The sequence below is a fragment of the Canis lupus genome, chromosome 12 (assembly GCF_011100685.1).
Source record: "Canis lupus familiaris isolate Mischka breed German Shepherd chromosome 12, alternate assembly UU_Cfam_GSD_1.0, whole genome shotgun sequence".
Lineage (NCBI taxonomy): Eukaryota > Metazoa > Chordata > Mammalia > Carnivora > Canidae > Canis > Canis lupus.
The window spans coordinates 47207246-47234429 of NC_049233.1; the positions used below are offsets into that span (position 1 = coordinate 47207246).

A 27184-nucleotide genomic window follows, 5' to 3' on the forward strand; every position below is an offset into this window, starting at 1 on the left:
GAAAATTCAGCAATAAACTTAATTTATTTATATGAAATCTATGATCACTTTTTGTATTGATTATAACCAGTAAGATAATGCAAAATGTAAAAAACTCAAAATACCAAATTTTTCATTTTTTCTATGTTAGAATTTTAGGGTTCTTTGCATAAAAACCAAGTCTTGGCTAGCCCTAAGCAAAAAAAAAAAAAAAAAAAAAAAAAAAAAAAAAAAAAAAAAGTTTATAAGGACTACAGTCAGGGCAGTAGTAGGGCTCTTTTTAGGGAGCTGCTTTTGGAAAGACCAGACTCTACCCATTACTGTCCCTGTATCATTTCACTCAAGATTCAAATCCTAAGGAGGCTACCACAGATCTGGGAAGGGGAACATCTCTCCAAATGTGAAGGATTTAGGAATTGCACATTTTATTCCATGGCTGGTTTGTGCTAAGGAAATATTAATGATACTTTAAGTAAAAATTAGTAATCTGGAAGCTAACTTACTTTTAACATGGATGAATCTTTTCCAGGACTAAGAAGGTATACCATACTTGCCAATATAAAAGTATGTTCATTCAACTGGAGAAGCTTTGGTTCATGCTAATTTGTTTCTCTGTTTGTAAAAGTAAATTGTCACTAGTATTCAAAAGACTTCTAGTAGCAACATTTAGGATAAATGATAGCATCCCACTTTTGTTACCTAAACAAATTACACAAAACATCCTTGACCAATATGCAGGTATATGGAAGAAATGGTTTAAGAAACTCCATTTCAAATTATGGTTTAACTAATAGACTAATTTTTACAAAAAGATCCTAGTACAATATGCATACAAGTAATTCTTTATTACTCAACTCTATTTAGTTCCCAAGTTCATGAAGTAAGAGTTACCTGTACAGATCAATGGAGAATAAGCATGAGATCTGTTCTCTGGGAGTGGTTGTCAGCTGTATTGGCAAAAAGGCTTTAAAAGGCTTAATTCTGGTCTCCCTAAATTGATTCAGAACTATCCGTTATTGTAAGAAATCAAAATTGCTTTTATCAATTTGATCTGATGCAAACATGAGATAATCTCAGTTATAAGAACACTTTCTAGAAGAATGATGCTGTGAAAATGTAGCCCTGGAGCTTAAAGTCTAGTCTTTTATCTCCAGTAGACCACAGTGAATTTTAGATCTTAGTTTTACAAAACTCTGTGTAGTACCTATTGACCAGGAGGGAACTAAAATGATTTTTCTTAGATAATGATTTAATAAGTTGATAAATCACTTAGGCTTACTAAAATACAGATTCTGATACAGAATAACAGTTTAAATTCTAAACAAGGCATATAAGAATAGATAACTAGAATTCATTTAGTATTTAGAAGCTATTTTAATTAGAAATTACATCCTACATACAGGTGTTATTCCAAGAAGTTTCATTCCATTGGCTAGGACAGAACGCACAGCTCTGAAAAGATGAAGTCTGGCCTACAAAATAAAACAAAGAATGAATGTTCAATTTAACAACAGGCTAACTCTAAGTGAATAAAGAACATTTTTAAAAGTAATTCTTCCTTCTAATTTAAAGTAGGAACAGTATCTCAGAGTCCTAGGGTTTGCTGTCTGTAAGGGAAGACAAATTCCTTATGGTATGACTGGTATCCAAGAGCTGGGGAGTGGGAGTGAACAGTATCATTATATTATCTGAAGTACAGCTTCAGATAAGGGAAACTCCTCACTTTAACACTTGAGGTAGGAAGATGCATTTCATAATTCAATGTTGGAAAGTATATAAACACTGATTGTTATAGCCCAATTCTAATTACTACCTGAGTCTAAAGTACACTGCTGTAGCTGAACCACAAGATGCTATGTTAGAAACATTTACAAGACTGACTCAATATTAATCGGAGGATGCTAGAGATTACATAGAAACCACTTAACATACCCCAGCCACTTCGGGAGGACTGTCTTTCACATACAATGTCTTGTGTGCCATACCTGCAAGATGACTGAAATGGGAAGAAAGAAGTCGTGATGAAGACCAGTAGATATTTCCTTTTGTAACATAGAAGGTTGGTATCTTATAGCCTCAACTTAAATCAAAGCATAGAACCATTAAAAGTTGTGTCCAATACTAGAAGTTAAGACTTGAATTCACTGCTTTTCTGTAGCAGGGTAGGTAAAACACATTAAACTAAAACTTTAGATTTCGGTTGTTAACATGTCAAGTTCTTAAAGTTACAATCTCACTGCTTCATAGAGATAGGGGATTCCTTTCTAAAAATTAGTTTTGCTCATTTAGACACCTTTTAGCACGAAAAGTTTCACATCATCTGGACTCTCCCCCTCTGTACAGTGAAAAGGTGAGGTAAAAACTAGTAATCCACTGCATGCATACTGGCCACTCTCCGCTAAAGTATCTTTTCTGTTTAGGTATAGCAGCAAATAGAATATGCCAGAGAAATGCTTATGAAATTCATTTCAATGATTAACTTTAATAAGACTTTCTCGCTTCTTTTTCTCTAGGTAGAATTTAAAGGAAAAAAAATTATTTAAATCTGGGGAAGAGATAAAAAAGGATAATCAAGAAAACTACCAATCTGATTTCAGTAAATCTTGAGTAAAAGCAAGTAGTTCTTTTCTTAAATAGATTTTAACATACAGGAAAGATATAGGTGTTGCTCTAGAAGATACTCAACCTCTATTCAGAATTTCTGAAACAGTTACCATGTAATTCCTGTTAAAGTGTCACTGATTTGCCTTCCAATTCATTTTCTACCCTCTAGCTGACTGATTTTTTTTCTGTGTGTCTGTTTAAAATCTTTTTATGGGCTCCACTGCCCTGAAAATAAGCTGAAATGCCTTAATACATGCAAAAAGGAATTTATACAATCATTTCTCACCCTGGGACTATGCTTATAGTTCCTTTAATGTATGATGTTCTTTTTCTTCCTTTTCTGCCACCTTGCTTCTCCCAATTAATATCGACTCCTCTCCAAGAAGCTCTCTATTATCCATCAAGGCTGGGCTGAGTGCCCTAACATTGTCTCTTATGTCCACTCTGTCCTAACACATATGCACTCTTACATTACTACCTGTGACGAAGCTGTTGGTTCCTGTCACTAGACTGTAGTGACTGTACCTTTTATCACTTAATGAATAAATGAACATTAACTGCTGATTTGAAAAAATGAAGCAAGAATTCCTGTAATTTAAGGCATCTCACTTTTTAGGCCAAAGGGTGTGTTTATAGGAAAATTTTAGAAAAAGGTCCTTTGTTAGATCAGGTCTCCGTTGTCTTTAATAACTGAAAACAGCAAGGTTATAAAATACCTTAGAGTTAGAAGGTAACTGACAATGTGCCTGGGTTGAAGGTCCTGAGATGATCTATAAAGTACCTCGTCGAACCTAAAAGAAACATGACAGGAGCAGTTGGCTGAGGAGGACTGTAATAATGTAAGGATGTAATAATGTACATCATTAAGACTAGAAGGTATAGGGATGCCTGGGTGGACCCTTGATTTTGGCTCAGGTCATGATCTTGGGGTTGTGAGACTGAGCCCCATGTGAGACTCTGCTTAAATTTCTCTCTCGCTCTCCTCCCTCTGCCCCTAGGTACGCTCTTGCTCTCAAAAAAGAGTAGAAGGTATATGAAAAAAGACCTTGTGTGCATTTAAATGTAAAGGCACATTTTTCTTTCTTACAAATTCCTTGATGGCAAGGAATCATTTTGATATCCCTTAGGCCTACACCAGAACAAGGACTCAAACCATAGCTGTTAATTGAATGTAAAAAGCCTACAGCCATGTTTAGGAACATAATCTAGCAAAAACTACTACCTTTAATGCCTAAGAAAACCAAGTTATTTTTTCTAACAAATTAGCCAAATGTGAGAAAACTGACTCCTCTGATCCCAGGAAGGAGCCACTGACCACTGTGTGACAATCAGAGAAAACTGCCTTATTAATTACCTACATCCTCTCCAGAGACTAATATCTCTTGACAAGTCTGGCTTCACCAACAATGCTTGTGAGAGCTCAGAGGTGTGGTCTCTTGCCCAGTGTTGGGGCATCAAGTAGATATTTATTTGAGACTGTGAATTGAAACCCTGAGGCAAATGAAGGACTTATAGTTTCACAGAAGCTGCACACAGGCAGAAGTTTTCCTTCACTTATAAAGGAGGGTGAGGAGAAGACGATCTCTTCCCAAACACAAGTTTATGCTTTTACCAGGCTTTCTATTCTCATATCATGACATAGAGGGTGTCAGGCTCCTGAACTGATTCAGCGGTGGTATTTTTAAGTCCCAAGGACTGATCTTGACTGTGTCCTCTTTTGTCTGCCCTCAAGGGCAGGTAATCAATCACTTTTCAGCCATACCTTCAGGAAACTGCTGTCTGGTGGCAGGGAGGCAGTACCTAGTTACTGGATTATTTACTCCAGTGGTCAGCAAACCACCAAAAGTCATTTCACTAAGTGTGTGCAGACTTCATAATACTAGAAAAATCATACCTGAGAAGATGCTGGAGAATGGAAACAGACTGTGGCTCTTGTAAACAAGCAGTGTTGAAATCATTTAGATAACCACATCCAAAAGTCTCTTCCAAACTGTTATCAAAAGTTTAAAAACAACAAAGGATTAAACAAGTCGCCTAAGGACATAAAATTGCAAGTTTGTCAAAATGCTTCAATTTTTCCTAATCTATTTCTTCCTCTAAAAATGGGAGTATATTCTTTGGAAGCATTGTTCTGAGTTCTAAATAAGGTAATAAACATAAAAGCAACTCTTACAGATGTGCTCAAGAAATATCTTAAAAACCAAACCTAACAGGTGGTTCCCTGAACTTCTAACTAGTTTTGGGTAGGAGATACTAGAGAAGCCCAGTAAACAGGACCTTTGATCTTAGGAGCATGCCAGCCAGCCCCACCCTGGGGAGGACTGGAGGGGCTCAGCGTTGCCCTACAGATGGCTTTCACCTGTGGAGGCGGGCATGTGTGTACTGCAGGAAGACTCCTGTGTCCCCACGACTCTGGAAAACACGATCCCAGCTGAACTGATAATCAGATAAGAGTAAACCTTTGAAGTCCTAGAATGACAAGAGTAAATTTTTAGTGCTGGGGTTTGTTCTAGTGCCAAACAAGAGGGTCTCACAGGAGGCAGTCTTAACAGACCTGAATAATGAGTGCAGCAAGTCCGACCCTCTCTGCAGTTTCCTGTGGGTTCTCCAGTACTTTGGTAGCTGGAACGGACAAAGGCAGCTATCTTTAACTTGCACGAAAATGTACAGAATCAGGGATTCTGATACAATCTTCCAAAAATGTCTGCTGCCAGTAAAAAGAACAAATGGGTTCATGGTGGCAATTTACTTTCCTAATTTGGACTAATTTACCTTGGATAAAGACATTACCTTCTTACATTAAAAGGAAAGAAACATGAATTCACTTTTCTCACAAATATCCCTCAGGAGATATTAGATAATGCTAGCACTTCCTTTTCTAAGGTTAAACAGAACCATATGTATTTGTGACCTGTTTCCTATTACATAACATGAGAATTCTGCGTAACCACTCCAACAGTGGGATGACAAAGCGGAGGCTGTCCTTGAAGAGGCCTAGGGTCATCAATTCAGATTACTGAACTGAATGAATGGTGTCATTCAGTTTAAGTCTAAAACCCTCACATCTCTCATTAGTGCAGGCTATTTTGACAAGGTTGGTGAAAATGAACAGAGGAATGGTCAAAATAAATCATACTGCACAAAAGTCCCACAAAACATACAAGTGACATGTTAAGTTATGACTGTAACAATAAAGAGAATTCACTCTTAAGAGAAGCCATGTTCTGCAGCATCCTTAATCGAATCTCATTTAGAACATCTTCCAGAAAAGTAACATCTCCTTTTCGAGTCTTCATTCCCTGCACCACTCCAAAGGGCACGTGCTGGCACCTGACATGGAAGAGAAACGACATGAGATCAGTATATAATCACAGCCCTTCAGGGACTAGTCTGAACTTGAACTCTCAGAGAGGAGCTTTTCAAATTGATAAACTGAAATGCGATGTGATTTGTTATATGCCACAAAAGATGTTAAACACACAGCTTCATTTTACAGAGCTCTGAGATGGGATTAAGTTACCAGTTGCCTTTGTGAGAAAAAGGAGGAATTGAGAATTTTGGAAAGCCACTGAGAGGCAGATGTCTAATAAAGACACATTTATTAAATATTTATAACTTAGAAACATAACCAGGACATAAATGTAAAAAAAAAAATCTGCTTTTCTACCCTTATACCTTGAAATAAAGTGAAATCTGAACGATGACCTTTAACAACTTGGTATATTTTTGGGATTTGGCTGACCTAACAAACCCTTAATGATCTTGAGCAGACAGTTATGAACCGTGCAGACATTACCTTTCTGCCCAGTCATATCCCATGATCTGAAGCATTTGGAACACTTGCTGAAAATGCTTTTTTTGCCCTTTATCTGTCTTGGGAAAAAAAAATATTATTTATTTTAAAAAGATTTTATTTATTTGACAGAGAGAGCGAGCGAGCACAAGCAGGGGGAGCGGCAGGCAGAGGGAGAGGGAGAAGCAGGCTTCCTGCCGAGTAAGTGGCCCAATATGGGACTTGATCCCAGGACCCTGGAATCATAAGTTTAACAGAAAGTAGACACTTAACCAACTGAGCCACCCAGGCGTACCCCTAAAAATATTAAAGTAACAGTGATAAGTTAACCCACAAAAATAGGTGGGGCATAAATCCAAATATTTGAGTTCTGACACACTATAGTCATTGTCAACTGATGTATTTTAAATAAGTACACAAAGAATATATCAGTAGAAGAGGGTCTAAGCTGAGTGCTCTACAAGTGAAGAACTGCAGCACTCTACCGAGTCAGGAGGAAAGATGAACTTTCATCTTCTGAGTATTCTATTTAAATTCTTTCTCCTTCAGCTATCATGACCTTTATCTCCAAGAAGGAGGATAAAGCTCAGTTCTAATAAGATATTTAATGACAACTTTTTTTCTTAGGGGAAAGGGAGATTGTGCATGGAGAGGAAGGAAAGGGAAGAAGAGACCAGAATAACTCTCAGCAATAAAAGGAACAAACTACTGATGCACATAACAGCTTGGGTGGATCTCAAGGGAGATCTCAACATGCTGGATTAAAAAAGCCAATCTCAAAACATTACCTGCTGTGATTCCATTTATATAACATTTTCAAAGTGACAACACTATAGTGATGGAGAAGAGAGCAATGGTTGGGTAGGGGATTAGGGCAGGGTGTAAGGGGTAATTATTAAGTGGTTGCCAAGAAGGAGTTTCTTTCATAATGGAATTGTTGTCTATTCTGAATGTTATGATGGTTACATGATCTAGAAATGATACAATTTCACAACCTGCCCCTCCAACGTATCTAGGCCCACACACAAAAGTTGGTGGAATTTTTGTTTTTTAAAGATTTTATTTATTTATTTTAGAGAGTTAGAGACAGACACTGTTAAGTGGTGGGAAGGGCAAAGGGAGAGAGTGTGGGAGAGAATTGGCAGAGCCTGATGCAGGGCTCAATCTCAGGACCTTGAGATCGTGACCTGAGCCAAAATCAAGAGTCAGACACTTAACTGAGCCACCCACGTGCCCCAAATGAGTAGAATTTAACTAAGACCTTTACCAATGTCAGTTTCCTGGTATAGATAAAGTACTATGGTTATTTAAGATATTATCTTTGGTGAGGGCTGGGTGAAGGGTCCACGGAAACTCTGTACTATTTTACGACTTGTGAGTCTTAATTATTTAAAATAAAAAGTTATTTTTAAAAAAAGTACATTATGGTAACCTCTACATATTCATTTCACATAACCATTTTCCTGATTTGGGTTTATTTTTTTTTTTATAAAGCAATATAAATGTTTTCACTTTTAAGTTTTTTTTTTAACATAGTGGTTGCCACTTTAAATAAACTTAACACTGAATTCCTTTTAAATTTTGACAAAATTATTTTTCCAGTTTTTCAACATGGCATATAATTTCTATCTTTGCAGTTTTCATGAGGTAGAGATCATAAGCCTTTGTTTTTTTATCGTGACTACTTACCACATAAATCATTGTATCAAAATTATACTTGTCCATTCGATCTATAGCAGCTGCAAGGTCTCTGAAAAAAAAAAAAAAAAAAAAAAGGCCATAAATTAAGAGTTACTAAGCAGATCTGGGTAAAAATTTGTTTTACCTATTTCATAGTAATGAGGCATTTCTAATTAAAAAGTCTGATTATGGGATCCCTGGGTGGCGCAGCGGTTTGGCGCCTGCCTTTGGCCCGGGGCGCGATCCTGGAGACCAGGGATCGAATCCCACGTCGGGCTCCCAGTGCATGGAGCCTGCTTCTCCCTCTGCCTATGTCTCTGCCTCTCTCTCTCACTGTGTGCCTATCATAAATAAAAAATAAAAAAAAATTTAAAAAAAATTCTGATTATCCCACAGTCTAGGGTATACTACCCATGATTATATAATCCTAATATCATACTTTGATATAAAGTAAAAAAAATAGCCTTGGGAAAAGCAATAATAATTAATGTACTGTGAAAGATAAAAAAAGCCAAAATAAATAAATATAAGCTCTGGGAAAAGTAGTAATAGTATTAACTAAAATAAGTCTAGGCAAAGTGTCTGTAGATATAAATGCTGTATGATTTGTTAATTAAGCCTTTCATGGAAAGAATCACCTAAGTGCCACTTTTCTGCAGTACACTTTCTTAAAGAACATATTCAAAATACAGGTGATGTGGCAACTACATTGGTATCTTTTAGCCACTTTTCTATTAGTACTATCAAGGACTTTCAAAGCCTTCAATCAGTCATAAGCAATACTTCCTAAAGCACCGTAAAAGATCATACAGTGCTTTGGCAAAAACTCAACTTTTCTTTCTCTGATTAAGTACAAAAGATTTAGTTTGCATCTAGTAAGAAAATGAAAAACCATAAACTATGAAATTTCAATCAAAATTATGAAAATATTGAAATTTAAAATTAAAGCTATTTTGGTTAACAATATAGGACACTGGGAAGATTTTTTAAAAATTCTGAGGTCTGGGGCAGCTCAGGTAGCTCAGCAGTTTAGCGCCGCCTTCAGCCCAGGGTGTGATCCTGGAGACCCGGTATCTAGTCCCACATGGGGCTCCCTGCATGGAGCCTGCTTCTCCCTCTGCCTGTGTCTCTGCCTCTCTCTCTCTGTCTCTCATGAATAAATAAATAAAATCTTAAATAAAATTCTTAAAATAAAATAAAATTCTGAAATCTTTTGAAATGTTGGGAGCATTAAAATGTCATTAGTTCCCATCTCATGATCCTGATATAACATAGAGCATGCACTTGCCATAGAGGCAAAAACTGGCTCTTGAAGAACAATAAAATCTTTTTTAAGATTTATTTATTTTGAGAGAGAGGAGAGGGGTGGGCAGAAAGAGAGGGAGAAAGAGTCTTAAGCAGACTCCATACTGAGCTCAGAGCCATTGTAGGGCTCGATCTCCTGACCCTTGAGATCATGACCTGAGCCAATACCAAGAGTTGCATGCTTAACTGTGCTACCCAGGCTTCTTATTTCAAAGTACGGACTACATGGACCAGAGAGGGCAGGTGGTAGTTCTGGTCTCAGAACAAAATTCTAGGTCTCCAGCCTCACCCTGTGCTCTTGTAAGTATTCTCTTGCACTTTTGTCTGTTCTAACAACTTTTAAAATTTATATCCATATATATAGATGTATTCTATAAGGAACCTACTGAAAGGGCAGAAACTCAATTTAAAGTTAAATGAAATATCAAACATTCCAATAAGTGGCAAAAACACAACTATTTTCCCAAAGAGAAAAGACAGAGTATAGGTAGAAAAATCTAGACCTAATGAATGTTAACCCAAGAAAGCTAAACAAATCAGTACAGCTATAATCATTATGACATGGAGCCTCTGATCTGAGTGGATACATTTCTTATAGCCACTGCTCAAGGATTTCTTTATGTAATCTGTCCATCAATAATTGGGTGGCACAAACTATTTTTCTAGTATTTTTTTAAAATTCTAGGTAAAGAAATGTACTTCTTACTTTCTAACTCCAATTGTATGGAATTGATAAAGGGAAATGCCAAAAAGTAACAGAAAGTAAAGGATCAATTTTCTAAGGTACAGTAAGAGAATCTGATGGTTGTATAAAGCTGTTTAGAACAAATGACTGTAGTTAACAAGAATAATAAATATCATTTCTTTAACTATCCTATAAAGTGGGTTTATGATCCAATATAAAATTCTAGCCTGGAAGACACTAGAGCCTTTTGCCAATAGTGCCTGACTATAGCCATGCTGGCTTGTGTGCCTTTTATATGGTCTTATCTTCTCCTTCCTATTGGTTTGTCCCAGACATAAGTGTGCTTGATAAATTGAGTTCTAACTGATTAACAGAAACTGTTCCTCTCCACAGGGATCAGCCATGGAAACAGATGGGGAAAAAAAAAAAAAAAAAAAAAAAAAAAAAAGGCAACATGGCCTACTTCTCCCTGGCCTATTTTACCAGTCTGAATGAGGACTGATACTTATGTGTACGTAACATGGTCTTTACAGAGTGAGGACACCACTGAGCCACTATGACCACCTTCTAAGTACATTTCCTGCCAATATGCAGTCAGAAAAAATTTATAGTTGATTATGAGGTACCTCGGTTTTACAGTTTGTAGACCAATGTATTCACTGTGGAAATCCTATAATGTTTAACTAACTGTAAATAGTTTTTTCAGTCACTTTCCTGATGATATTAAACCTTTCTAGGAACTATGATTGGCAATAAATAGAAACCCAATAAATATATTTCAAAGTGATGATAACAGATTTAGAAACTAGGATTTGATAACAGCTTTGAGGATAAAATGATCACTTTAGCACTGGTCCTACAATAAAGAACATGAAATCATATACATTCTGATGTTGACCTTCACATTAGATACAAACCTGGTTGCATAGAGAGAAGTCCCATCGCTTCGCATTAGGGTACAAATTGAGGAGGGGTCACCATTGCCAGAAAGATCCACTATAGCTGTTCCTTTTCTAAAAATGCAAAAAGTTAACTCTGAAGAAACAAATTAAGACCTTTAAAAGTATACTGTAACATTATCTTTGGCAAACCAGAGGCTACTTTTTATTAAAGCAGCAATAAGCAGTATAACCATCAATGACGAAAAACAAGAAGGAATCTAACCATGAATCTAAGAGTGGGTATGATGTAACTAATATTTGGTTATCCTACCTTTTTAAACTCTGTACCTCTGGATAAAGGTACTTAGATAAATTTTTAACATACCCAGTTTAAATGAGATTTCTACTGCAGTTTAACCAATATGATGTTTATCATAGTTTTCTACTTCAAATGATAGCACTCAATATTGGGCTAATTTTTAACATGCCAAAAAATACTCTTGAGTAATAAGCCATATAATTTTATCATCTTTCTTGCCTTATAAAAAATTAGAATCTATATACAGCCGATCTAAAAATTTGCCTTACAGACATTACTAAGGATGTTACAAACCACATTCTCCATGTCTTTCTCATAAAGATGATGAAGGAAAGTGCTCTTTGGTACTATGAAATCTGGCACTTTTAAGTGACTGGTTTGCTTCTATATTACAGATGCGTGGGCTCCTGTGACTGGTACTATTTCTGTTTTTTTGGCTGACAGAAAGCTCAAAGCTAAATTAGAAATCTACTTGAAGTTAGGAAACAGTTTCCCAGTATATGATCTTCCATTTTTATTCCTAATTCCATATTAGTTTTTCTGCCCCTGCTTCCTGATATCCTTCATTTTACTCTTTTAAAAGTTTAAATTATACCTATTTACATAAAGTGCCTTAAATCCATTCTGAACAGGATACAGTTTTTAAAAAAGGCAGGGTTGAGTAAGAAGATGCAAGTTCTATCTCCTTTTTCCAGTTATATCATTATCAGCTTGTGTGACAATAGGCTGGTCACTTTACTTTCTGTGCTTCAGTTTCTGCACATGTGAAGAGCAGATGATAACTTTTCTTCCAGCCTTACCAGGATCTTGTAATGGCAGCAAAAGATTGTATGTAGAAAAGCACTTTGAACAGCAAAAAACACTATCAAAAAATGCTGAGAAGGCTGCACGCCACATTCATTCTATTATCCTTACTGGGAGACTAATCAATACCAATTTTTTCAAAGAAGAAGTAACTTTACTAAAAGAATAGTAATCTGACCATACATTGTTTTCTGTAGGAGTCCTTTACTGTCCAGCAACTTTAAGACTTCTTGAGATTTTTCACGATAAAATGATTCTCCGGAGTATTCATCAAAGTGTACTCCTAGACGCTAAAAGGGTTCAGAAAAAAAGTAAGTTACTTAAATATCCTGTTATCTTGCCCCCAGACAAAAGAGGATGCTCTACAGTCTGTCACACAGATGGGGAAGATAAGAACTAGATCAAGATCACGTCACTCCTCTGTTCAACCGTTTTTTTTTTTTTTTAAGATTTTATTTATCTATTAGACACACACACACACACACACACACACACACACACACACACAGAGGCAGAGACACAGGCAGAGGGAGAAGCAGACTCCATGCAGGGAGCTCGACGCAGGACTCGATCCTGGGTCTCCAGAATCCTGCCCTGGACTGAAAGCGGCGCTAAACTGCAGAGCCACCCAGGCTGCCCCTGTTCAACCTTCTAACTTCTCCCACATAGGAGTCCTCACAATAGTACAGCGCTGTCCCATTCAGCAGTTGCTAGGCCCACGTGGCTATTCACATTAAATAAAATTGAAAATTTAGTTTCTCAGTAACACTACTCATGCTTCAAGTACTCGATAGCCACCTGTGGCTAGTGGCTACCATGCTGAGCAGCATATCACAGAACATCTCTGTCACAGCAAGAATCTCAACTGGACAGCCCTGAACAACATCCTATATCTTGCTCCACTCTACATCCTCTTCAAGTTTCCTGCTTCCTTACTCCAGACACATGGGTTTAACGAAACTCTTTTCATTCCACCCACAGACAGCATACTCTGTCTCCCCTTGCTTGCTTCACTTTTCTCCATAGCATTGTCACCACCTAACATACTGCGTATGTTGTTTAATTCCCATTGTCTTTAATTTGGTTAATTTGCTGTCTGTCTCCATGCTGGAATGTAAAGTCCACAACAAAAGGACTTATTCACTGTTGTATTTCTCCTATCCTCTAAAATATCAAATGAACAGATTTATATGCCTCACATACAGGCCTGAGGAAGCGAAGGAAAAAAAAATGATTAAGAAAAAGGAATGAACAGTAGAGAGAAAAGAGAAACCAGACTGAAACAAAGTACCAGAATGCCACCTGGTATTTGTCTGTGAAGTTCACAGGATGTTTTTGAAGCTCCACTTTCAGCCCAAAGAATAGTATTTCAAGAGTCCTAATTTTCAACTGAGTGACAAATCTAGTTTTAAAACATGAGCTTAGGGATCCCTGGGTGGCGCAGCGGTTTGGCGCCTGCCTTTGGCCCAGGGCGTGATCCTGGAGACCCGGGATCGAATCCCACGTCGGGCTCCCAGTGCAGGGAGCCTGCTTCTCCCTCTGCCTATGTCTCTGCCTCTCTCTCTCTGTGTGTGTGACTATCATAAATAAATAAAAAAATTAAAAAAAAATAAAATAAAAAAATAAAACATGAGCTTATTAAGAAGCAAGTTCAAGGGGCAACTGGCTGGCTAAGTCAGTAGAGCATATGGCTCTTGATTTCAGGTTCATGAATTCAAGCCCCATGTTGGGTACAGAGCTTATTTAAAAAAAAAAAAAAAAAGAAGCAACTTCACTACTCAGTAGTACCAGTCAAGAGCTGCACCGCATCGCAGGAAAGCAGGAGAGTAGGTGGGCACCTTGTAAACCCGCACGTATTCTTCTATGCTCAGGTCCCGAAATTTCTGCCACAGTGCAAGTGCTTGTGTATCACCCAGTTCTAATCGCTGGAAGAACTCATGTGCTGATTTTGCTACATTTTTATCATCCGCTGCTTCTTTATTAACTTGTACATAAACCTAAAAGCACAACAGTACATTAAATGAAGTATGTTAGTCACTTAAGTTACCTTCAGGGGAAGAAAAAAGAACCACAATCCTGAAAATTTTTTTTCTTTTTTTTTTTTAAGCTTTTACATTTGTTTTTATTTTTTATAAATTTATTTTTTATTGGTGTTCAATTTGCCAACATATGGAATAACACCCAGTGCTCATCCCATCAAATGCCCCCCTCAGTGCCCGTCACCCAGTCACCCCCACGTCCCGCCCACCTCCCTTTCTACCACCCCTAGTTCGTTTCCCAGAGTTAGGAGTTTCTCATGTTCTGTCTCCCTTTCTGATATTTCCCACTCATTTTTTCTCCTTTCCCCTTTATTCCCTTTCACTATTTTTTATTTCATTTAAAGGACAGCCAACTGCCCTCATCAGAGTGTAACCTTTTTTTTTCTCTTTTTTTTGCCATGAGCCCTTACTAAACCCTATAGACCCCTTCTTAAAACGTTTCTAAGTGCATAAAGTAAAATACATATGCTTATAAAGGGGGTAATACATTGGAATAGTTATCCAGCTATTGTTTTTTTTAAAGTGTGATGTAGTTAGTGGAAGAAAATGCCAAATTTCTGACAGCGGTTAGGGAAAATAAAATGCGTAATTTTTTTTCCTTCCTTCCCAAGTTCACAGACTCTTAGGTTAAGAATGCTTAGGTTAGATTAAGCTAGCATTTCTTTCTTTCCTTCTTTTTTTAAACAAAAAGGGAAATTATTATTGCTGCAACTTCTCTGAGAAAAGGTCAAAGAAAGTAGAATGGTTCAATCTGGCTAAGAAAAGCCAAAGATTGATCAAGCAGTTGTTTTAAAAAAGATTTTTAAAACTGTTTTCTAATCTGCAAAAGATCAATAAAATAGGTGATCCAGTAAGGCCTTTGCATAGTTAGCTTACTTACACTCTGACTTGGGCTCCTGAAAACTGTGTGGACCATTTACTTCTAGAGTGTTTTTGCATCATCTGTCTTGGCTGGTTTAGTTCTGTCCCTACTTAATGACAGTAATGGAGTTGGATGGCTTATTAAGGACTCTTCCAGTTCATAACTTCGTTAATAGTTTTTCAGTCTCCAAAATGCAAGGTTAATAAATGATGTTAAAACACTAACTTTGCACCTCAAGTAGTACTGAAGTTATTCATATAGGCTTTAAAGATTTTACTTCTAGTAGTGGACAGTTAAGTGTCCAATTCTTGATTTCATGGTCTCAGGGTTGTGAAATCAAGCCCTACCTCGGGCTCTGCCCTGGGTGTAGAGCCTGCTCAAGATTCCCTCTCTCCCTCTTTTTCCTCCTGCACCCTCTGCCCCCCCTCCCCACCAAAGACTTCTAAGTTGTAACTCACTTACAGGACAAAACATGAATGATAAACTTACTCTCCCCTATTTTTTTCCAGATAGCTATGAAGGTAGGATAAAAGTAATAAAAACTGGCAAATAAATTACCAGAGAAATATGAAGTATCTAAACTATTAAAGTAATATCAAAATATCAGTGGCAGATAAAGTGATTTTATTGCTGGAGAGTACACTGGAATAACTGTAATATGGCTTATACCCAGTAGATACTACCAGCAAAAAAACAGGGCATTAAACATCTACGTCATGGTCAAAATGTCTCACCTGTCATAAATGGCTTGTGCTAATTAGTGGAATGGCAGAATTTAATGAATAAATATTCCCCCCAAAGTTAAAACTATTTTTCCCCCTCTTTTAAAGCACATTGTGCAGAAGAGTTAATATAGTAGGCCTGAGATTGCTATTCTTAAAAATGTCCTGTTTGCAAGATTAGCCCTTGGCTGGCATCTGGGAACTTGGATTTGGGAAATGTTCCCACCAACGTGATAGCAATGTGTCACTGTGCTTAAACTATGAAAACAATACAGTTTATGCTAAATACTTGCTTTCCTTTTTGGAGTTTGGCATTTTAGTACAGAGGGTGCCCACACGATCAAACTCTAATAGAAACTTTGAGCATGAGCATCTGACGAACTTCCCTGGTGGACAACGTTTCGTGCATGTTGTCCCAGTTTGTTGCAGGAGGAACTACGTGTATCCTGTATGACTCCACGAGGAAAAGACTCTTGGAAGCTTGGACCCGGTTTTGACAAACTTTATCATATGTGCCTTTCCCTTTACTAAGGTTGCTTTGCATCCTTTTGCTTTAATAAATCATAGCTCTGAGTACAACTATATGTGGAATCCTATGAGTCTTCTTAATGAGTTACCAAACCTGATGGTGGTCTCAGGAGACCCGACACACATATCACAGAAAATTAATTTCCATGTATTCCTATGAAGTAAGTCCAGAATAAGTCAGAAACAAGATGATGATTTTGGTAAGGTGTAGGAAAACAGTCACTGTAAGATAGTAGACAGACTTCTTAACTTTTGAATGACCTATCTCTCTCTATCCATTGACAAATGCTCAACAGACAGCCTATAGGAGTAAATGCATACATAGGTCTCTAAATGTTTTGTGGTTCAAAATCTCTCTCTCTCACACACCCACACCCACCCACCACACATGCACATTCACACACCATTTATAAGCCAACATACACAAAATATCCTTATTTTCAGAAAAGGCTTTTAAAAAAAAAATCTAGGACTCTAAACTCAAATAGCTAACATTTAAAAATCTAATATGCCTGTGAACTACTGATAAGAATATTTTTAGAAAAAATTTTACCAGAACTTTTTCCCTTTCTTAAAACCTATAATAAAAATAATTAAAACAAAATAAAACCAAATGCTTCCTAATATTTGAAGAATCTCAGCATTTCTGCAATTTATAGTTATAAATCAAACATTACTGAAAATCATCAACTGACACTATCAAGCAGAATACAAGAGCCTTAATTAGTACTTAACAATCTGCCTGTAAGCACTAAATATAAAAACTGTAATTATTAACATTTATGACCATTTTAGGAAGGAAATGCATTTTCCTTCACAAAATAAATGTAATACTATGTATTACAGACAATTTTAAATTTAGTTACCACAAACTTCTTATGTCTAGAAAATATGCATTTTGAAGACTTCCTTTTGAGGCTAGATCTAGACACAAAAGGAATAAAAAGGAAATTTTAAATTTAGATTTAATAATAAGAATGTGTCTTAAGCAAAATATTCTTGAGGATGGAAATAATTTTTCTTTTAGTTATCATAATGCAAAAGTGAGCTATATTTGTTACGGAATAAACTAAATGTTTAAGACTCCTTTAAGGGAGGGCAGCCCCAATGGTGCAGCGGTTTAGTGCTGCCTGCAGCCCAGGGCGTGATCCTGGAGACCCTGGATCGAGTCCCACGTCAGGCTCTTTGTATGATGCCTGCTTTTCCCTCTGCCTGTGTCTCTGCCTCTGTCTCTCTGTGTCTATCATGAATAAATAAATAAAATCTTAAAAAAAAAAAAGACTTCTTTAAGGGAATATTAACCCTTTCGTTATTTCTAGATGCTATTCCCAAAAAGCATATGACATTGTTTCTAATTTAATCAGGATAATTACAGTTAGCTCTTGAGATGATCTGTCTATATGTAAAGAAATAAGTGCAAAAAGTAAAAGCAGTATATAATGCCCTCTTACTCTCTCTTAATCTCTAAATTTGATTCTAGAATATCATTAGCAAGATAGACACACTTTAATTCTTTGGTACAGGACTCTAACCCCAACCCTGGTTATTTTTGTCTTAAAATTGAGAATAACTGCTAAGAATGTTTAGCATAACTTAAAAGACACTATTAACTGTATATTTGTCTTCTATCTTAAAATCCATTTAATTTTGATCTCATTTTTCAGACAAAACATAATGAATTCATGATTATAACTCAAACAAACTCCTTGTTAGTTTAATGTTTCAAGTCTTGATCAGAAATTTCTTACAGAACTGGTTGAGATGGATTTCTAATGATAAATATTAAAGAAATTTAAACAAATTAACAGTTATAATTTAAAAAATCAATATATCAGTTAAGAATAAAATCAAAACTTGTTAGATAAAAAAAATAACTTGAATTATCAAGTTTCTCCTCATTAGTATATAATTACCAGCATATAGTTAGTATTTTTCTGTCTACTCATCTTCTTTCAATATTGGAATCTCCTATTCTTATTCTTTATAATAATATCCATATCTCTTTATTCAAGGGTGATAATGATTAACTTCCTGAATAAATTAGTAATAGTACATAGTAATATACATTTTTCATACTGAAAAAAAGGTTTTGCACATCTTAATGGGATGTGATAATCACTGAGCTATTAACGTGTACTCTGGCCCTGATCAGTATTCCCATCCTTGTTCTAAGAATACTCAGAGGACAATGGAGTGTCCCTTTTAGTTATCATAATGCAAAAGTGAGCTATATTTAGTAACCCTCAAAAGAGTAAGAGTTAGGGAGAAAGACTAGTGGCTTTGGGGAAGATGGTCAAGAACAATGGTAAAACAGAAAAGCTGCCAGGAGAGAGGGAAGGAGAATTGCCTAATTTGAGGAGGAGATGGAAACATTCCCAGAAAAAACAAAAGCTGGGTAGTCGCTAGTATGGCAGAGGGCCCTCTGAGGGAAATGGTTTGCGGTATCTCCACATAGGGAGACTGATTCCTAGGCCTATGGAACTGGGCCACAGCAAAGATCTCCCAGGTGAAGTTGATCATACAAGCAGAGCTGGGTTGCCCCCAGGTCATTATGTAGGCTTAGATACTGGGCACATCAGTCAAGACCAACGTGGACTGATGCTAAGAAGAAGACTCCATGCCCCATCCTGAGATGCACATAAAAGTCTGGAGAACTCTGTGTGATTTAGGAGATGAGAAATCTTTAACAATGACTTAAGATGACCCTTAAAATCACCCTCAAGGGGCACCTGGGTGGCTCAGCAGGTTAAGCATGTGCCTCCGGCTTAGGTCATGATCTCAGCATTCTAGGATCGAGCACCACGTCAGGCTCAGAGGGGAACCTGGTTCTCCTACTCCTCCCTGCTCATGCTATCTCTGTAGCTATCTCTCAAATAAATGAAATCTTAAAAAACAACCAAAAACCACTCTCGAAAGTATGCCTGGGTTCAGATTTAATTAGGCTTATAATTTAACAACTATTTCTTGCATATATATTATGCATATATATTATAAAGAGTAAAAAAAAATAAAGAGTAAAATAATAAACTAAGGCTCACAGTCCCTTCATCTGAAGAAAAGTAATGTGATCTAACCAATAAAGAACTCTTGAATTCAAGTCTTTATAAAATAAAAATTTCTTTTTTTTTAAATAAAAATTTCTAACTGCAATAATAATCCCATATATGTCTAGAACTGATTTAGTCTTGAATTATTTTCCTAAGTTTGAGAAATTTTTTGAGATTTTAAAAACATTTTAAAAAACGAGAGCAGGTAAATATTATCACTCATGAATCTGGTGCTTTGATCTTGTTCTATATTCTACTTGCCTTTTTTTGTTTGTTTTTTGTTTTTTGCTACTGTTCTAAGGAAACTCAGAGTCAAATCTCTAATATACTGTTACCTAGTTGGTTAACCTAGGTAACAAGGTATTCTCTAATTTCCTATGTCTTTTTATAAATTCCTATCACTATAATGATCTCAAATCATTTTAGAAAGGGCAAAAATAATAAATACTTTTGAGGTCATTATGAACTTAAGAGAAAATTTATATTATTTGTGTCAATATATCACATTACCTTTATAAATGCCAGTGTTAGGGTATAATGCTAATGCATACTTTATTGGCATAATATTTATCTCTGTGAGAGACTGCTCATATTTCAGAGGTATTTCTATGATTATCAAAATTCATCACTAAGCAACATGCAATGAGCCAAGTTCTAAATCTCTAAAAAAAAAAAAAAAAAGACTGGATTATACATTCTTAAAACAGTGTTAGATGTTATCAAGGTCCACTCAAGTACCTTTATTTTATTTTATTTTTCTTTAAAGAGAGAGAGGGAGAGAGAAGCAGAGGGAGAAATCTTAAGCAGGCTCCACACCCAGTGGAACCTAATGCAGGGCTCGATCTCACAACCCTGAGATCATGACCTGAGCTGAAATCAAGAGTTGTATGCTTAACCAACTGAGCTACCCAGGCCCCGAGGTCCATTTAAGTAGTTTAAACCTAGGAGAAACTCAAATTACTTTTAAAAATTATCATTAAAACAAGTAAAAAAGTAAATGATGACGACACCCATATATTCGGGATTTAGATTTATTTATTTATTTTTTTTAATTTTTATTTATTTATGATAGTCACAGAGAGAGAGAGAGAGGCAGAGACATAGGCAGAGGGAGAAGCAGGCTCCATGCACCGGGAGCCCGACGTGGGATTCGATCCCGGGTCTCCAGGATCGCGCCCTGGGCCAAAGGCAGGCGCCAAACCGCTGCGCCACCCAGGGATCCCGGGATTTAGATTTAAAACTTAAGTTTTTACCATAAGAAATTTCTTTTTGATATAAGTGAAAAGGCTTTCTGATACATGTTCCAAAGGTTACTACATATGTTTTCTTTGAACCAATACTGTGAATTCTAAACAGCAAATATATTAGTTATTTAACTCATTAGCTAATTCAGGGCGATGAACCATTCATTATAAAACCATGTTCTCCGTTTTATGAAAACAAATTAAAGCAACTTAATAAAAGGTTTTAAAGGATGACCAACAAAAGCTCCAAGTCCACACACAACACACCCAAACATCATGGGAAAAGAATGACTATAGGTACATAGAAAAACCAGTAATAAAGCAAAGCACAAAAATGGAATGCAGTAGAGAAATGACTGTAGTGTCAAATATTTTTTATCACAGAAAAGAAATACTAAAACTATCCTATATCTTCCATATACAAAAACTGAGAAACTGAAATGGGGGATGCTGATTGTGGTGCCATTCAGAAGGAGGCAGGCCACAAACTGCTACTGAATGGCCAGAGCCAAATCCAAAACAGATACCCTGGAAAGTTGAAACTGCGACAAAGGTAAACTACCAATTGTGTTCCTGGTATAGCAATTTGAGGGTGAAAAAAGGGGAAAATGTTACATAAGTAATTACAACCAATGGCAATGAATGGTCAGAAAGGCATTCTGCAATGCCAGTGGAGGGCAGGGAAGTGCAGTGAACACTTGGCAGCCAGACTACCTGTGCTGGAATCCTGGGTCTGGCCCTTGGGTTCTTCATCAGTAGACTGCATGATGAAGTTTGGCTCTAAGAAATGGTAACTTGTGTATCCTACAATAGTTAAGTTCTTCCCTGGAGCTATACGATAGGTTTTATATCACACAACTTAAACGGAAGGTATAGAAAGGGACAAAAACAACTATAAGATCAAATTCATTAAAAATTTAAGACAAGGCATGGTGTTTGGGGCTGGCAATAAAAGATTAGGAAAATATGGTCCTGCCTCTCAAAAAGCTTACAACTACAATTTGACAAGGGGAAAACCAGGGTTCCAACCAAAGTACAGGTTTTCTTTCAGGAACAGGATAAAATAATTTATTAATACATGCCTAAAGTTAAAAAAAAGGAAAAACATTTCTCATTTATGCTTTCAACACATTTTTTGTTAAAAGTAATCCACAATGTCAACTATAATTTTATCTTATTATTTTTTAAAGATTTTATTTATTCATTCATTAGAGACAGAGAGAGAGAAAGAGAGAGAGAAAGAGAGAGAGGCAGAGACAAAGGCAGAGGGGAAGCAGGCTCCACACAGGAAGCCTGATGTGAGACTCAATCCCTGAACTCCAGGATCACGCCCTGAGACAAAAGCAGAGCTTAACTGCTGAGCCATCCAGGTGTTCCGAAAACTATAATTTTAAAATGTTGAACTAGATCTGTAAAAATTAGCAGAAAGATTAAAAAAACCTGGAGACTGCCACGTTAGATTCTGTTTTGTTTTTTTTTTTCTGTCTTGCAAAGGAAGTTCTGTGGAGGAGAGCCAGTGAGCGCCCTACTAGATTTCTAACTTTTATTACAAACAGCAAGGTGGGTATATTTGACTTGTTCTATTTTGTTTATAAATGCTACTTCCCTATGAAGCTTTTAGGCAAAAAGAACACTCAATGAAAGCAATGCCATTGTTCCTTGAGGTTTCAGTTATTCATAGAACTACCCTAGCCCTTGTTCCTTCCTTATGTGCATCCATCAATTAACAACCTCTATATAGATATGCAATCTCCCACTTTTTATGAGTCTCAAAAGCCTGAAGACTTATATTACATTGAATAGAAAGAAACATACATTTACATTTCTGTGAAGTTTGAAAACAGACCTTATTAAAATATTTAAAATATTACGAGCAACAAAAAGTATTTTCAGGATTAAATAAAATATTTGAGGAGGGGTGGGAGAAAGGGGAGAATAGGAACTTTTATATAAAGTTCTAAAAATTTAGATCTCTAAATTCTTAAAAATGGGTCTCCCAATGACACAAGGTCTCCAAGCAGGTATTTGTATTTGTATTTTTCTGTGCCATGTATTGTCTCTGTGGGCCTGGAACTGAAGAAAGGTGCACTAAACTTGTAGTAAAAAATACTTGCCATTATTCCAAGTTTTAAAAAGATAATAACATAAAAATTCCAGGCACTAAGGTGGCATGCTTTACCTATAGACAACTATAAAGAATTATTAATTCTGAAACTCTTGCCTATCAATAAAACTTGATGGAAAAGAGAAAAAAAAATCCTTTGGTTAATATTCTAAATCAAAATGTAGGCATTAAAAGTGCAGTGCAGGCCTAGACTCCAGAGGAAATTACAAACCCTTAAAGATCTTTAAGAATTACAATGTGATTTTTGTCAAACTTAACTAAGATGCTGATGCCGTAGGAGAAAAATCATTTAACAGAAAGAAAAATGATGAAGCATTCTTGGTAGTGTTGGCTGGAGAAGTAAAGCACTATTTTGCTACGTGTTCTTCCCCACACATAGATCTAATAGCTTTAGTTGATCCCAGATAAGTCACCATTAGGGCTGATGTCGTATTGGTGTTTCTTCTTGTGAAGCCCAGAAACAGCAAAGATAACAACTTAGGACAATGAAAAGGAAACACATACCTGGAGATTAGTTGGACAGGAAGACCTTTACTAATGAACTCCAGGAAAAACTGAGGACAGAGAATCAAAAACCTAAGGACTAAATGAGGGAGAATAGGAAGGAGTTCACACTAAGCAAAAGCCAGGAAAAGGAGCCAAAAGACAGAAATGGAAAAAAGCACACACAAATTCACAGAAACACATGTACCTTCCCCCACATTAGAACAAGAGCAAAAAAGTATACACTTATGTTTTTCAAGTCTAAATGAATTACTGCCATGAAGACAGCTGCAGTAACGTAGCAAATGACAAAAAAATTTGAGAATTTGTGTTGAATCAGTTATCTTATGTGTTTATTCTAAGACAACTCTACCTAGAGAAATACTGTCCCACATCAACTAAAACAGAAATAAAAGAAACACTTGGTTATGAAAACCAAAAGAACTCCCTAGTAAACTAAAAGCAACATTTTAAATTGTTTTAGTTCCTTGTTTTAAGATCATTTTTTAAAACCTCCGGGATTAAGAATTAATCCAAGCTGCATAGTCCTATGAAAAAAATAAATTGAAGCATTTTCTACTATTGTTTCTTGCCACTTACTTCAAAGAGATGTTGTAAAGGACTGGATTGAAGTTTTTCTTCATAGCCAAACAGTTGGAAGCCAGTTCCCAGAAGACCTACCACAATAATCAATAAATGAAAAAATTATAAAATGAAACAGCAGAGAACAGTCATGGCAAGGGAACAGGTATAGTTGTATCAAAGATCAAGCTCTCATAATTATGTGTCCTGAGAGCACTGCAAGCACATGCTATATATCATCTGCTATCCCATAAACTCAAGTAAGTTAGTTCAGTGTACTGAATCACAGGGATGCCTGGGTGGCCCAGAGGTTGAGCATCTGCCTTTGGCTCAGGGCATGACCCTGGAGTCCCAGGATGGAGTTCCACATCGGGCTCCCAGCATGGAGCCTGCTTCTCCTCCCTCTGTCTGTGTCTCTGCCCTTCTCTCGCTGTGTCTCTCATGAATAAATAAATAAATCTTTAAAAAAATGTACTGAATCACAAATTCACTATATTGAATAGACTACAATTAACTTCACAGACACCAACAGACTATGAACTCATAAAAGGCAGGGTCTAGGACCAACTTGGTCTTGGTACTAACAGTGCCCAACACTTCCCTGGCAGACATAATAAAACAAGCATAATAAAACAGCTATCCTGGGGAAGGAAATCATAATGCCGCACACTGGATGCTTAAAACTTGTGAAAACAAACTGATGGGAGGTAATTTCAAAACTTTCTTTTTAAACTTGTAGATGTTAAAATAAAACAAAGGTAGAAATCAGCTTGGTGTTATAATACTAGTTCTAAACAAATAACTGAAGGAAAACAATAAAAGATAAAACTCAAAAATACCTGATTACCTTTCCCATTCAAGGTGACCAAGTAACAAAATTCTTTTATCTGGCTCACATATTTGTTTTTTTGTCAATGACTTTTTTTTTTTTTTTTTTTTTGTCTTTGGTGATAAGTTCAGCATTCAGGAGATATTGTTAATTTGAACCTTAATTTAAAAAAAAAAGTAATTGATGTAATAGACTGTATTTATATTCTTTTTTTTTTTTTTTAATTTTTATTTATTTATGATAGTCACAGAGAGAGAGAGGCAGAGACACAGGCAGAGGGAGAAGCAGGCTCCATGCACCGGGAGCCTGACATGGGATTCGATCCCGGGTCTCCAGGATCACGCCCTGGGCCAAAGGCAGGCACCAAACCGCTGCGCCACCCAGGGATCCCCTGTATTTATATTCTTAAGATACTCTTGCTAAAAGATGATCACAATTTCAGTTTGAAAGGATATATGCAGCCTGGGGCCAAGAGCAATAAAAGGTGGTTTAACTATTTTAAAAATCAATCTGTTTCTGTAACTGTATCAATTACTAAGCTTCAGATTTAAAGGAGCTATTGTCAGGGGGCCTTGCACAGGTATATTTTTCTATAGAGGCTCAGCAAAAAGTGGGATGCTACTGAACATGAAGATATAAAATATTTTGGAGCTTTAGATAGAACTAAGGATGACTGAAAAATGTATCAGATCTATTTACTTTAAGCAAAAGCAAATGTGATTATGATTCAGGGTCTCAGGAGCAGGATGTGGAAAGATGCCCAAAGTGTCTAAAAAATGGAAATAGGAAAAGTAAAGGCTATTTGAATGTCCATTTAAAATTCAACCTAATATATTTTCAAAAACTAATTTTGTGCTTGGAAACTATCTGCCAACTTTCAATAGGAGATAGCAGAAACAGCCAAAATTAAAACTCTTCAACAATGATGGTTATAATGGAAATGGTGACAGTTCATTAACCATAGCAGTCCTTTAGAGAAAACACTGCAATAATAAAATCCTGTAGCTGTAATTAAAGAATACCATAATCACCATATTTGCTAATGCCTGTGAAATGCACAAATCGGTTAAACTAATGTAAAGTGGATGCCATCCATTAAATCTGACTGTTGAGCCTATGGCCTAAACCTCTGACTACCAGCAGTCATGTACTGCAGGTGGATCTTTAAAATTCAGGGCATGTTTTCTGATTCCTCCACAGTGAATGGTAATGGCACTGATAATTGGTTCAAGTTCTACCTTTTTCGGAGTCTAAAAGAGATTTTTATTAAATGAAATGAAAGAAGTCATGATAAATCTGTCTTTTGGAAACTGATTTCATTTCAGTAGATATGATAGAACATAATAGTATCAGTGAATTTTAGAACTGGCAGTGCATGCTGTACTTTATTGAAGCTTTAAAATACTAACTAGCCTTTCTTTTGGATTAGTACTGTAAAGTACTTCCCAGGACAGATTCATTTATCACTCCCGTGCTTCTTTGGTGCCAAGCACTATGGACACAAAAATAATTAAGACACAATCCATGCCTTTAAGGAACATATCACCTAGCAGGGGAGAGAAGCAAACAAATAAGAACAGATTTACAACAAGCCTATTTGAGTAGAGTTGGAAACTAGGAACATAGTAATGTGAGATGTGGGCAAGGGTCTGTCTGTGTGACACTAGGCTGGATCTTAACATACACACTGTAGTTGCCAGAGATTTTTAAAAGCTTGCATTTCACAAGCTAACAGGACTTCACTACCTTAGCAACTTCATTTTATCTTGCCCTTCCTTGATTTCTGGTGTATTGTGAAGTAGTTATGGTTCTGAGTTTATGGCACTCAACTGTTTGAATCTTACTCTTCTCTTCCTCTCTTTTCTTTCTGATCCCCTGCTACTGTACAATTTTAGAGGGAGCCAAAGTATTCCACTTTCTTTTTCCTCTATGCCACTGGCTCAGGGTATAACAAATCATCCTCCATGTATTATGGCCCAGGGAGGCCGGACTTCACTTGTTTTAAAGATAGCAGGGCTGTAGTTGAGAAGGGTATATATAGCTAGACTCATTTCTTCCCTCGTATACTCACTTCTGCATTTGACAAATATAAGCTACTTTTCTTTAATAAAACCACTAAAGCCTGTATTTATCAGGTATTGCTCTGAATTTTGTGGTGAGAATTACTCTAACAAACAGAATACAAGATTTGTGCAAAAGACCATTGGGGGAACAAAAGATAGGAGGCACTACTGTATCCACTGGATTCTGCAATATCAAATGACATATTAAAAGAAACTAAACTTAAAAGTGAAATGAAAGATCAAATCTCAAACTTACTTACCAAACTGCATGCCCCAATCTCCAAGGTAATTTATTCTGGTTACTTGATGTCCTAAAGCTTCTTTGAGATTTGCTATAAAATTTCCTAGTAATCAATAAAATAAACCGTTTCTCACTCTTGTTATCCATTTTGGCATAAAAACCATGTGCTTCTCTATTACCAAAGCATTACACAGAAATTTTTTTTTTTCACAAAATTTACCAACTCAATTATTTTTTACTAAAATATTCATTATTGTGTTTTCATCTACATTATGGAAAGGGAGTAGAGGATTATTTGGGGTCAGTTATTCCAAAGAATCTCACAATTTTCACAAGAACAGAATTTTCAGCAACATCAATGGGAATTGG

General features: G+C 36.4%; 1 protein-coding gene across 7 annotated transcripts in view; it reads right to left on the reverse strand.

Annotated features, from left to right (window-relative positions):
- Positions 1-1207: 1207 nt before the first annotated feature.
- The window catches only part of RARS2 (arginyl-tRNA synthetase 2, mitochondrial), a 53437-nt gene continuing 27460 nt past the window's right edge, over positions 1208-27184 (reverse strand). For 4 of the 7 annotated variants that reach the window (XM_038554696.1, XM_038554698.1, XM_038554695.1 and 1 more), the window contains 14 exons: positions 26835-26918; positions 23701-23777; positions 13889-14047; positions 12234-12340; positions 10964-11059; positions 8066-8126; positions 6380-6456; positions 5789-5913; positions 5138-5205; positions 4943-5052; positions 4478-4573; positions 3300-3374; positions 1912-1975; positions 1208-1451 (listed from right to left, as the gene is read on the reverse strand). In XM_038554696.1, the coding sequence (XP_038410624.1) occupies positions 1365-1451; positions 1912-1975; positions 3300-3374; positions 4478-4573; positions 4943-5052; positions 5138-5205; positions 5789-5913; positions 6380-6456; positions 8066-8126; positions 10964-11059; positions 12234-12340; positions 13889-14047; positions 23701-23777; positions 26835-26918 (1286 nt within the window). In that variant the 3' untranslated portion in view covers positions 1208-1364. The remainder of the gene's footprint in view (positions 1452-1911; positions 1976-3299; positions 3375-4477; positions 4574-4942; positions 5053-5137; positions 5206-5788; positions 5914-6379; positions 6457-8065; positions 8127-10963; positions 11060-12233; positions 12341-13888; positions 14048-23700; positions 23778-26834; positions 26919-27184) is intronic. The other 3 variants (XM_038554692.1, XM_038554693.1, XM_038554694.1) reach the window with 3 other exon arrangements.